This window comes from Eubalaena glacialis, chromosome 16 (assembly GCF_028564815.1).
Source record: "Eubalaena glacialis isolate mEubGla1 chromosome 16, mEubGla1.1.hap2.+ XY, whole genome shotgun sequence".
NCBI lineage: Eukaryota > Metazoa > Chordata > Mammalia > Artiodactyla > Balaenidae > Eubalaena > Eubalaena glacialis.
Genome location: NC_083731.1, coordinates 81298320 through 81310809, shown reverse-complemented (window position 1 = coordinate 81310809; position 12490 = coordinate 81298320). Strand labels below are relative to the sequence as shown.

Below are 12490 nucleotides of genomic sequence, written 5' to 3'. Positions count from 1 at the left end.
CTGCATCTGTGCTTTGGTATTGCTTGGTCTAATGTGAATCTATCTGAAGCTAATTTCATTCTGAGCCGAAATTTACAATGAAAGATATACCTAATAACTACAAAAGATCTTCTTTGAAAAAAAAGTTAATTTGCTTTTTTGCTTTCAGTGATTTTAAATAAAATGTTATTTAATTGCCTTTAACAGTAAATACTAAAGGATTATGTAACACATCTCCTTTGTTCAGGGCAGGGGTAGGAAAAAGTAGCAGTTTTTGTAGGTCATTTGCTTTTCCCCTCACCTCAGAGATCACTGTGTATAGCATATGGATGGAGGGAAAATCAGGAACACCTGGAGGAATGCTTCTGCTGAGCTTCCACGTGGTAGTTATGAAGAGTTCTTAGATGGATTTTTGAGATGTTAACAAATATTCCGAGATGTGTGTGGAAGTAATGCTAAGACACCAAAGAGAACAGTAACCTAATTCACTGGGTATTAGACTAAGTGATAGAAGTTTTAGCATGAGTAGAAATTTCCCAAAAAGACCAAAATATCTTTTAGTCCTGAGCAATTAAACATAAATTAGTTTTCAGTCCCTTTGGATAACTTAAAGCAAGTGATTTTGTGCTATTGCTTTTTAACAACTATTTCCCTGGTTGTTTGGCTGCAGACACTGTCCCCTAAAGGAGATCGTCTCCTATATTCTTTCTGTTTTTAACCCCCTATCCACTTTCTTCCAACAAGTACAGTATTTCCCAAATTCTGTTGTGAGGAATGCCAATATCCTGCAGGTGTTAATAGTATCATCAGAAAAAAGAGTTCCATGGTCTAGTACGTTTGTAGAATCCTGAATTAAAGGGGCTTTTTGTTGTTTTTCCCTTCCTCCCTTTCTCCCTCTATCTCCGTCCTTCCCTCCTCTCTCCCTCTCTCTCCCTCCCCCCGCTTCCCTCTATCCCCATTTCACTTTCTTTTTGTTTTGTTTCTTAAATGGTATGCTTTATTGTAGCCTTTAATATGATGCCTATATGTTATGGAGGGGCTGTAAAGTGACATTTTCCAAAACTATTGACAAACAGTACAGTAGAAATTTTGTACTCTAGAAATATGGAAATGTCATACAGTCAAGTAGTTAGGAGGAAAGTTTGTTCTTACTATATTCAGTCATCTAGCCAAGACTTAAAATGGAATTTCAGAGTTGTATATGAACTTGAAGACTGCATTTACTGTATTCATATTTTAAGATTCTACACATTTCTACTACTTTTATTAGAGTCCATAGTTCTATATTATAATTTCTGTTATTAGAAGGATCCTACCTAGTCTTGTTCTCCCTCACAGTTGTGAGTAGCCAGAAAAAAATGATTCTAGGATGAATATTTTATTAGCTTTCATAAGTGTTTTGATACATGATGTATTAGGAGAGTAGTATAAAACATCTTTGATTCTGCAAGAACTCATCCTTTCTCATGCGATAATGGCCTACCCAGCAGTAACACCTGGAACGTGTTGCTCAGCATGTGTTGGTGCCAAGTAGCATGCGTGTGTGTGTGCATTATCTCTGGATGGTTTAACAGTGAACAGTGCAGTACAGGAAAATGGTTTCTTCTTGGTAAAACTGATTGATCTTCATCTCTTGCTCTGAATTGCAAAAGAACAATGTATACAGCAAGCTCAAGGGATAGTAATAAAATTGGTATTATTCAGGTAGACATTTAATGCCTTTAAGTATTATAAGGAGTTATTTAGAAATAGCCAGTTTGGTCTTCCTCTGCATAGATGGTCCTTCACAATGATCTTATTTTATGTTTCTAGGAAACAGATTTTTATTTGTGAAAATTTATTATTGAAGGTGCTCTACGATTTTTATTGCATTAAATTAAATGAATTTGTAAGTTAGGATTATTCATCAAAGTAATAAAAAGAATGAAAAATGTTGATCTCATTTATTATTTCGAGAAATTTCTAAAATTGTATTTTAATTGAATTTTAATTTAATTTAAGGAAATTTGCCAGATCCTGGTAAGGCTCAGGATTTCATGAAGAAATTCACACAGGTGTTAGAAGATGATGAGAAAATAAGAAAACAGTTAGAAGTACTTGTTAGTCCAACATGCTCCTGCAAACAGGCTGAAGGTTGTGTGGTAAGGAGAGAAATTTAAAAAGAGCTCATGTTTGGAGAAACCTCGAAATCTTTTTTTGTCCCCTTTTGTAATTCGTTACATAAAATTTAGAAAATATCACAAAAATAACAATACTTGTTAAACTGTAATTCCTCTATAGAGACAGTTGCTAATATTATGGTGTATGTTTATATTATACATGTATCTTTGTACATTTTACTTTCCCATTAATTAGTCTTTTGCAGTATTATATTTAGTAGCAACATAGCACACCATTGAATATGTGTACCATAATTTATTGAACGGCCCACTTGTGTTACACATTTAAATTTTTTCCCAGTTTTTGATTAATGTAAAGAATACTTAATCTTTATAGCTAAGTAATTTTACACAGTCTTGATTTCATTTCTTTAGGATAAATTCATTATTGACCAGTTATCACTGTTGGGAACAAGCAAAACTCAAACAAAAACATCATTATTTTGATAGGATTTGTAAAATTGGTTGCTAGTCATCTGACCATTTTTTCTCCTTCAGTGTATTAGCTATTCTTATTTCTTTTGTAAATTGTGTGTTTTTTAGTCTTTGCCTGTTTTTCTGGAATACTTGTCTTTATCTCGCTGATTTGTTAGTATGCCATGGCACTGTATGTTAATTAAGCTGCAGATATAGTTTTCTATCTGTTGTAGTTTTCCCTTTTCATTTTGTTTATGATGTCCTTTACATACTATAGTTTTGTTATCTCGCTAAGTCTATCAGCAGTCTCCTCAAGGTTTTTGCCTTTGGAGTCCTGCTTATGAAATCCCATTCTATTGCAGGTCAGTGAAAATGTTTACTGATGTCAGTATTTTTTTTTTTTTAATATTTGTTTATTTACGTTGCGCTCAGTCTTAGTTGCGGCACGCGGGCTCCTTAGTTGCGGCTTGGGGGCTCCTTAGATGTGGCATGCGAACTTTTAGTTGCGGCATGCATGTAGGATCTAGTTCCCTGACCAGAGATTGAACCCGGGCCCCCTGCATTGGGAGCACGAAGTCTTAACCACTGCGCCACCAGGGAAGTCCCTGATGTCAGTATTTCTTAATCTGTTGCCCATGTATTGTCCTAAATTCTTTTTTAAAAAAGATGATTCTTGGCTCTATGCCAGGTTGACTAAATGAGAATCTTCACAATGAGAGCCAGGAATCTGTAGTTTTAATGAGCTCCCCTAATAATTTTGCTTGTTGAAGTTTGTGTATCCACTGACCCTTGGTTTTATTCTTTCGTATTTGTTTTCATTGTTTTGGAATATTTTTGGTATAAGTTGTGAGATAGGGATATAACTCTGCTTTTATTCTAAATGTCTGTTCAGGTATTTCAATATAACAATATATAGAATAATCTATCTTTTTCCTACTTACTTGAAATATTACCTTCCTCCTATGCTAAATTCTTAGTCTATTCCTATTGATTTGTTTATTCTGGCACCAATACTACATGGTTTTAATTATTATAGGTTCTTAACATTTTAATGTAATGAATTATTTAAAAATACTTTTTTAATATTTTAAAAATCTACATTACAGCGTGAAATAACTAAGAAGTTGGGCAACCCCAAACAGCCTACAAATCCTTTTCTGGAAATGATCAAGTTTCTCTTGGAGAGGATAGCACCTGTGCACATAGATACTGAATCTATCAGGTATTTGTATATTAAAATATTGAATTTTCATTACTATTAATTCATTCATACTTTAGTAGTCAATCATTATTGGGTACCTGCGCTCATTATTGAGTAAGGCACTCACAGTATAGGTTTATGTATATACATAATGGCTATACCCTAATCTGTAGATATCTGTAAATAGATCTATTCATATATATGTATATGTTTGTATATATACATACACTCCTCTGTATGTATATATGTATGTATTTAGTTTTTCTTGTTATTTATTTTAATTTAGGTACTCTTTCAATTTGGATGAGAATTTGTCAATCCAAACCTAGTTTTTGTCTGTTACTAGTATACTAGTTAGTTAGCTTGCATAGGTTAACTAATAGAAACAAATTGCAGTTCTGTTCTCAGGAAAAGAAAACTAAGTGGATATGTTGTAAAACAACATATGATGCATTTTCACAGATATCTGAGAACTGAAAATGTTATTTTTAAAACAACCTTCATTTTAAGTTTCAGGTTTGAAACTTTATCACCTGACTGTGATATCTTGGAAAATACCTTCTTTTTATATCTGTACTTGGTTTTGTAAAATGTGGGAAGAGCTCTTTTCTTTTCTATTTATTTATTTCTTTTTAGTTTTTATTTTATTTTAATTTAATTAATTAATTATTTTTGGCTGCACCATGTGGCATGCGGGATCTTAGTTCCCTGTCCAGGGATTGAACCTGTGCCCCTTGCATTGGGAGTACAGAGTCTTAACCACTGGACCGCCAGCGAAGTCCCCCTTTTTTTTTTTTAATAGCTTTTCCTAAAATCTTTCAACTGGTTGAAAAAAGAAAGTACTTATAAAATATATATATAGCATACTGGTTTATTAGTGATCAGTAGTACCTTTCAGAGGTATATTGGAATCTAAAATAAATAATACTAATGGTATACTCTGTACTCAGTAAAGCCCCTTTGGGGTTTTTTTTGTTTTGTTTTGAGGAGGGCATAGGGTGTAGCTTTTCACTTGTGACCCTCCATAGAGTAGGGAGACAGACCCTACTTTGGATGCCCATTTGTCACTTTGGACTCCTCTTGCATCATTTTTCATTTGAAGAAAGGGTTCTTCAGTTTGAAAAACAAAAGGAAACAAAACAAAAAACCAGAACCTTCTATATTAGTACAAGGAAGAATCTGAATCAGACTGAAATTCATTAATTAAATAAATAATTCCATGCCTTCTACAATATATTTGAAGTAATGCTAGTTAGGTATTGGCAAAGCATATTTTCTGCTTTTCGTCAACCTTCTGTTGAGTAAGGGAATAAAGAGTTTTAATCAGGAAATTATATTATAGTTCTATAAAATTGGTGCAGATAGTGTTCAGAGGACTGAAAGAAGATTTCTCAAAGGGGGTAGTATTTGACCTAAGAGGAAGAATGGGGTAAGATTGTATTTCTACAGAAATGGGAGGAGTATTCTAGGTATTGAGATTAATATAAGCCAAGCTAACTGGGATAGGAAAGAACAAGGATATTTAGAAAATGATTGCCATCTATTTAAAGTACAATATGGAGAAGTGTAAAAGTGTTATGAGGTGATTCTAAAAAAGCATTTGGGATCAGATTGTGGAAAGCCTTTAAGATATAACTTTAGAGCTTTTACTTTGTTCTTTGCTCTTTTGAGAACCAGGAACGATTGATGATGGATAGGAGGAGGGAAGTCAAAGAGATAGACTACTAAGGTGTTGTTATAATTGTCTGTGGATGGTGGTAGTGGGATGGAAGGGTAAGAACATATTTGAGGAAGGTTTTAAAAGAACAACATAAAAAATGGGTCATCTTACTGGAAATGGGGAATAAAAGGGAGGAGTCACAAGTATATGGGGTCAAGTCCAGATGATGAATAGTATTACCATGAAAAGAATGAAAGGAGCTGGTAAGAAAGGATGTGCTGCTTAGTTGGACGCAATTTTTTTTTAATCAAGGCAAATTGAATTTAAAGTGAAACTGTGAGAATAGATAGTTCCCTGAGCAAGATTATGTAGAAAAAAGTTAAAAAGATCAAAAGATCATGGACAGAACCTTCGAATTTTTTTTAACAGTAGAAAAATTACAGAAAGGTAAGAAAACCAGGTTATTGCAGTATTTTGAAACTTAAGATAGAAAAAGTTTCCAGCAGTAATATGTGTGATGAACAGAAAGACTGAGAACCAAAACAGGTCTTTGACTTTAGCAGTTAGAAGGTCATGGTGTTACAGAAGAAATGTTCAAACATAAATAATAGTAACAGGTAGTAGCCATTAGTGCTTATAACACGCCTGGGCTGATTCTCTGTGTTTTACGTGTTTTAACTCACTTCTTAACTCTATAAGGCAAGAAATATTTTTATTTCCATTTTACAGGTAAGGAACAGTGAGCTACACAGATGTTTGAGTAACTTTCCCACTGCTGGGAAATAGCTAGCGGCATTTAAACTGAGGAAGTCTGGCTCCAGCGCCCTCTTGCTTTAGCCACCACGCTGCAGAAAGATTCCACTCTTGTTCCCCACCAGTAGTCAATGAGTGTCCAATTCACCTAACTCTTCCTGATAGTGACTTAACCTTTTCAGTCTTTGCCTTTTTATAGGTGAATGATGGTACTATTTAAAAAAAAAACAAAAAATTGTGAATAAGGTTGAACGTTTTTTCCCTATGTGTTTCTTGGCTAATTGTGTTTCTTTTTATTTTTCTGTGAGTGGCTTAGAGGAATTGTCTTTTTCTTATTGATTATATGAATGCTTTATAAAGTAAGGCTAGTAACACAGTTTGATTGCCTTTTAAATTTGTGTTGACATTAATAAATATTAAATTATATAATCTATTATTTGTTTCCTTTATGATTTCTTTCGCCTTTGGTATCATATCAAGTGGTTATGTTTTTTACATTTAGTCTTTAATTGGTCTGGAATTCATTTCGTTGTAAGGTGGAGATAGAGATCCATTCTTTTTTAAAATCCTGATAGCTAGTTGTATCAACTCCATTTATTGAAAAATTGATACCTTCCCATTTGATTTGAGATGTTCCCTCATTATAGCATAAATTCTTATATTTGGGGTCTTACTGGATTTTCGCCTTGGTTTCTTTGTCTTTTGAGGCTTTTATGATACATTTTTATCTCATTGAGAAAGTTCTTTCATCCCTCCTCCCCTAAAATGTACTAGATGTTCCCAAACATTAATTAATTTTTCCAGATGAGCTATAGAATGTGTCTGTTGAGTCTTGTCCCACACCAAGTTGTGTTCCTCTGAGATGTAGTGAAAAACACCATTTATGTAATACTGTGTTTCCATGCTTGTCTTGATTTTTTCAAATCTTTATGCTCCCTTAATATAATTTCAGAAGTTATGTACAGATTCTGTGCATTTAAAACTTTTTAAAATAAGTTTATTCATTCATTTATTTATTTATTGGCTGTGTTGGGTCTTCGTTGCTGCGCGTGGGCTTTCTCTAGTTGTGGCGAGCGGGGGCTACTCTTTGTTGCGGTGCGCGGGCTTCTCATTGCGGTGGCTTCTCTTGTTGTGGAGCACAGGCTCTAGGCGCGCAGGCTTCAGTAGTTGCGGCACGAGGGCTCAGTAGTTGTGGCTCGCAGGCTCTAGAGCACAGGCTCAGTAGTTGTGGCGCATGGGCTTAGTTGCTCTGCAGCATGTGGGATCTTCCTGGACCAGGGCTCGAACCCGTGTCCCCTGCATTGGCAGGTGGATTCTTAACCACTGTGCCATCAGAGAAGCCCCTAAAACTTTTTATTCCTAGTTATTTTGTATATTTTGACTTGTCATTATAAATAGATTTCTTCTACCCCTCACCCGCCTGTATTTTTTAGATGGTTTTGGCTAATACAGAACAGCACAGTCGATTTTTAGTGTTTTATTGGTGTCACCTCACTGAACTTTTAGTATTTTGTAATAGTTTTTCAGTTGATTCTCTTTGGTTTTCCAGGTTGATGCTTTTTCTTATAGATTTTTTTATATCACTGACTCTTGTTCTTTGGTTACTAGCTCAATTGTACCTCTTCAGGAATGCCTTTCCTGACTGCCCTGGCTAACCAAGGGTCTTGTCTTCTTGTCTTAGCCTTCTTTCTAGTCCTTATTGTTCCCTGATTTTAATGTATTTGTTTGCTTATTTTTGGCCTTTGGCCTTCCCTCACTAGACTGAGAGCTTCATGCTCTTACTCATGGAAGAAAATAATGAATTTAATTTTGGATATATGGTATTTTTCATTCCTGTGGTACATCTAGGTAAAAAAAAACCTTGGGACTGATGAAAATATGGGAAGAGGATTCAGGCTGAAGGTTTTTATTTGGGGTAGTTGGAGCTATGAGAATCAGTTAATCAGGGAAAATGGGCAGAAAAGGACAAAACATCCTCAAAGATACTAATTGTTAAGGGAATGATAAATTTAAGAGGACGCTGCAAGGAAGACAGGTATATTTGACTTGTAGCTTGACCTTAGATTTGCGTACATAATATTTTTGTAGAAATGTAGATCTACTAAACATTTTAAGGAACATTGAATAATTGAATTTTCTTATATTTTGGTATGTATTATGTCTCTAACCTGCTGTTTGTTACTTGTTTTTTTGTAAAAAGAACAAATACCTATCAGAGCGAATGATTATTTTCAATAATAGTGCATTACAAATGATTATTTTAAAATCACATAAGCTTGTTTTTAGAAGAAAATTTCAAAACATTGTGTTTCCTTTTTGATCTATTCTGAATGTTCTAGTGAGGATTTATTGTATGTCTCTTATGTGGCATTTTTACACCTTTCAGGAGGAGGCCTTTCTGGCTTTTATAACAGTGCCAGACACAGTAATATTTGCTAGATGGTTTGAAAGTGCTTTATGTTGCCATTTATCCTTTATTTCAGTATACGTTTTCTACTTACTGGAGTAATAATGAACTTTAGATAGTTAGAAAACATCTATTATCATTCACATGTTTAGGCATAAACTTTACACGGAAAATACAAGAATAAAAATATAGCATTAATAAACAGCAAATCAGATAACATTTTGACCTCATTTGAATGGACAAAGGAAAATATCGTTTCCAAAAGAAGCTATATTTACTATAGCTCTCTGTTTTGCCATAATGGTTGGGCAACAGCTGTATCAAATTTTATGTAGTTTAGTTGTGGTCTGTGTAGAAAATGTTCAGGATTAATTTTCTTAGACATTGCTAATAGAAGAGTTAAAAAAAATGAAAAAAAATTATTTTTTCATACTTTAGTGCTCTTATAAAGCAAGTGAACAAATCAATAGATGGAACAGCAGATGATGAAGATGAGGGTGTTCCGACTGATCAGGCCATCAGGGCAGGTCTTGAACTGCTTAAGGTAAATATGCTTAAGGTGAAATTAAGTGCCTAATTAGACAATTGTTAAACATGTATAGTTTGGATTTTTTAGACTTGAGATTTGCTTCTTTAGGTTTATAGAACCTGAAGTAAAATTTTCTTAATCATTTTTAGGTAATTTTGAAATTGCATGTTTATTCTAGCATGTAAGCTAAATATTCTCAGGTTTAAATTGTATAATATAACCTAGTATTAATTATATTAAGGATTATAATTTGAAGCTTTCATTAGTGAACAAAGAACTTGCTTACCCCTACCACAGGAAGAACCAAAATTTTAAAGTCCGTTTTGTGTGTTATTTTGTTAGCTAAAATATACCACTACCTTTTACTGATTACAAAAATATCAGTTAATTGTTGATAACATTGAAAATATAAAATAATAAAGAAGAAAACATTGAGAAACCTATCATTCATAAATATCTTTTGTTTCCTTTTAATCTTTAGAAAAATGTACACTTTTATATAGTTGAGATCAGACTGAAAATACAATTTCGTATCTTGACTGTTTTCCCATAATAAATTATAAGCATTTTTCTCAATGTTTTTTAAGACAGTATTTTTAAGAGTGTCAAAAAACAGATCTGATTTTAGATGTATGCTTTAAGTTAATTGCCTCTGTTTCCTCATCTATAATGGAGTTAGTAACAGTACTTCTCTCACAGGGACTAAATTAAATCACGTACTTAATGTCTTAGCAGAGTGTCTGGCTCATACTAAAAATAATAATAAACATTATTTTTTGAAATGGTGATTAGTTCATTTTGGGGGTATCATAGTGTTCCCAACTATTTTCATATTGTTGGTTATTTAGATTTTTCTAATTTTATTACTGCTAAGGTAAATATATCTAAGATCTCCTGCTAATGTCTTTCTTTCTTTTTTTTTTTTTTAAATACTAGAAGGACATTACTGGGTCAAAGAGAATGACCACTTTCAAAATTCTTGGATATATGTGTATTCAAATTCCTTTACAGAGAAATCGTACTCATACAGTACATATAATTCAGTAAACCGTGTATGAAGGTGCCTATCTCCTATCTTCACAAATTTGGAGTAGTATAAAATTTTAAGAGTTTTACTAATCTGATAAGTGAAAAATAATGTTTTAATTTGTATAATTATTGCTAGTGAGATCCACCTTTCATATGTTGATCATTAGTGTCTTCTCTGTGGTGAATTCATTACTTTTATCCTGTGTTCATTTTCTACTGACATCTCAATCTTTTGTTTTTTTAACTGACTTAAGTGAGCTTTTAATTTCCTTGGCTTTTTTATAGGACATATTTGATATATAAAAAAATAAAATGTATTCTGTTATATGTAAGTTATAAAGTGTAGTAATAAAATGAATACTAATAGAAAGTAAAAGGAATGATAACTCAAATTAAATAGAATATTAATACTGTTGAAGTTCACTGAGTGGCTTTTTACCCCACATCTCCCAGGTCTGATTGTCCTGAATTTGGAGTTTATTATTCTCTTAACTATTCAGTATAGATTTTCCATTTATGTCTATGTGTATATCTCTAAATAACATCACTTATTTTGCTTGTTTCTCAGTCTTATAAATATGGCATTATGCATAATACGTTTTTCTACTACTTGCTTGTTTTTACATTCTACGTTTGAGTCTAATTGTTTATTTTAAGCTTAAAAATCCTGTAATGTTCAGAGGGGTTTTTATTGTTTGTGATTTTTAAATTTGAAACAACGCAGCTAAAATTTATTTTGAAATTGTGTATTGTAGGGGAGGGCCTAATTTGATTTCCTCCAAATAACTATCCACCTTTACCAGGACTATTTATTAAAAATAAAAATTCCATCCATTCTCAGTTATTTTCTGTTACCATCTTTATGATCTGTTACACCCTATCTTAAGTGCTTATATATGGTAAGCTCTATTTATTGCTTTATTTTTTCTTTTTTTTGTTGCTTCTAATGTTAGTACCATGTTGATTTGATTATTGTAACCGTACAATATCTTTTATTGTCTGGTGTTTTACCCCCTTCCCTAGATTACTTTTTTCCGAAAATGTTATTAGCTGGTCTCTTCTAATGATCTTTGTTTAGAATCATAGAGGTATTTTTTTAAATTCTCTCTTCTCGTTTTCCTTTTCTCCTACCTTCATTCTCCTCCACCCCCCTCCCCAAACATTAACCAAATCCAGATTATTTTGAGTAGAATTATGTTAACATGTAATTTAATTTTGAAGGTAATTGTTTCTTTAGATTGTACAGTCTTCCTACACAAGAACATTTCTGTTATATATTTGAGTAAGTTTTAAATTTTATTTATAGTGCTCTTATTGATTTTTTAGCATAATTATTTTTGTATTTTCTTGGATTTGTAGTATTTCTAATGTGTAACATTTCAGATTTATAAAGGTGAAAAGGATTACAGATTATTTTTTTATGATCATTTTTTAGGTACTCTCATTTACACATCCCATCTCGTTTCATTCTGCTGAAACATTTGAATCTCTCCTGGCTTGTCTGAAAATGGATGATGAAAAAGTAGCAGAAGCTGCACTCCAAATTTTCAAAAACACAGGAAGTAAAATTGAAGAGGATTTCCCACACATCAGATCGTGAGTTGAGATTTTTCTGATAAATAGTCTGGAAGACAGAAAAATAACTTACTGTTTCTTGATTTATGTAATAGTTGGAATCTTTTAAGTTTTGAGGAAATAATGTCTGGGTTATCTTAAGTCTAAAATATTCAGTTTAGATTCTCATTTCCTGGGAGAAAGCATTGATTGGTTTTAGAAGATTCATGAAAATGTAGGGTGAGCATGGTGTTTCTTTCTGAAGCATCAGTTTTGCTTAAAGATTTCTTTTTTGAATTGTATATATACTTTTCTTTTTTTTTTTAAATTTAATTTATTTATTTTTGGCTGCGTTGGGTATTCGTTGCTGCACGCGGGCTTTCCCTAATTGTGGTGAGTGGGGGCTACTCTTCGTTGCCGTGCACGGGCTTTTCATAGCGGTGGCTTCTCTTGTTGTGGAGCACGGGCTCTAGGCGCGCAGGCTTCAGTAGTTGTGGCACGTGGGCTCAGTAGTTGTGGCGCATGGGCTTAGTTGCCCCGTGGCATGTGGGATCTTCCCGGACCAGGGCTCGAACCCGTGTCCCCTGCATTGGCAGGTGGATTCTTAACCACTGCACCACCAGGGAAGCCCTTAAAGATTTTAATGAAAGCAGTTTTACAGTAAAACAGTTCCTTGGCATATTATGGCATAGGATAAGTAATTCATGAAAATTTAAGGTCCAATGGGAAATTCCAAAGGCATCTCAACAGGATTGTCCATAGCACTCTTTACTTTCTTCTGTGATTATGAGTATTGACTCGA

The 12490-nt window shown here is 33.4% G+C and overlaps 1 protein-coding gene across 6 annotated transcripts in view; it reads left to right on the top strand.

Moving 5' to 3' along the window:
* The window catches only part of PDS5B (PDS5 cohesin associated factor B), a 193750-nt gene that overhangs the window by 116029 nt on the left and 65231 nt on the right, over positions 1-12490 (top strand). For all 6 annotated transcript variants that reach the window (XM_061171203.1, XM_061171207.1, XM_061171206.1 and 3 more), the window contains exons 16-19: positions 1981-2120; positions 3662-3777; positions 9015-9120; positions 11570-11730. In XM_061171203.1, coding sequence (XP_061027186.1) covers positions 1981-2120; positions 3662-3777; positions 9015-9120; positions 11570-11730 — 523 coding nt within the window. The remainder of the gene's footprint in view (positions 1-1980; positions 2121-3661; positions 3778-9014; positions 9121-11569; positions 11731-12490) is intronic.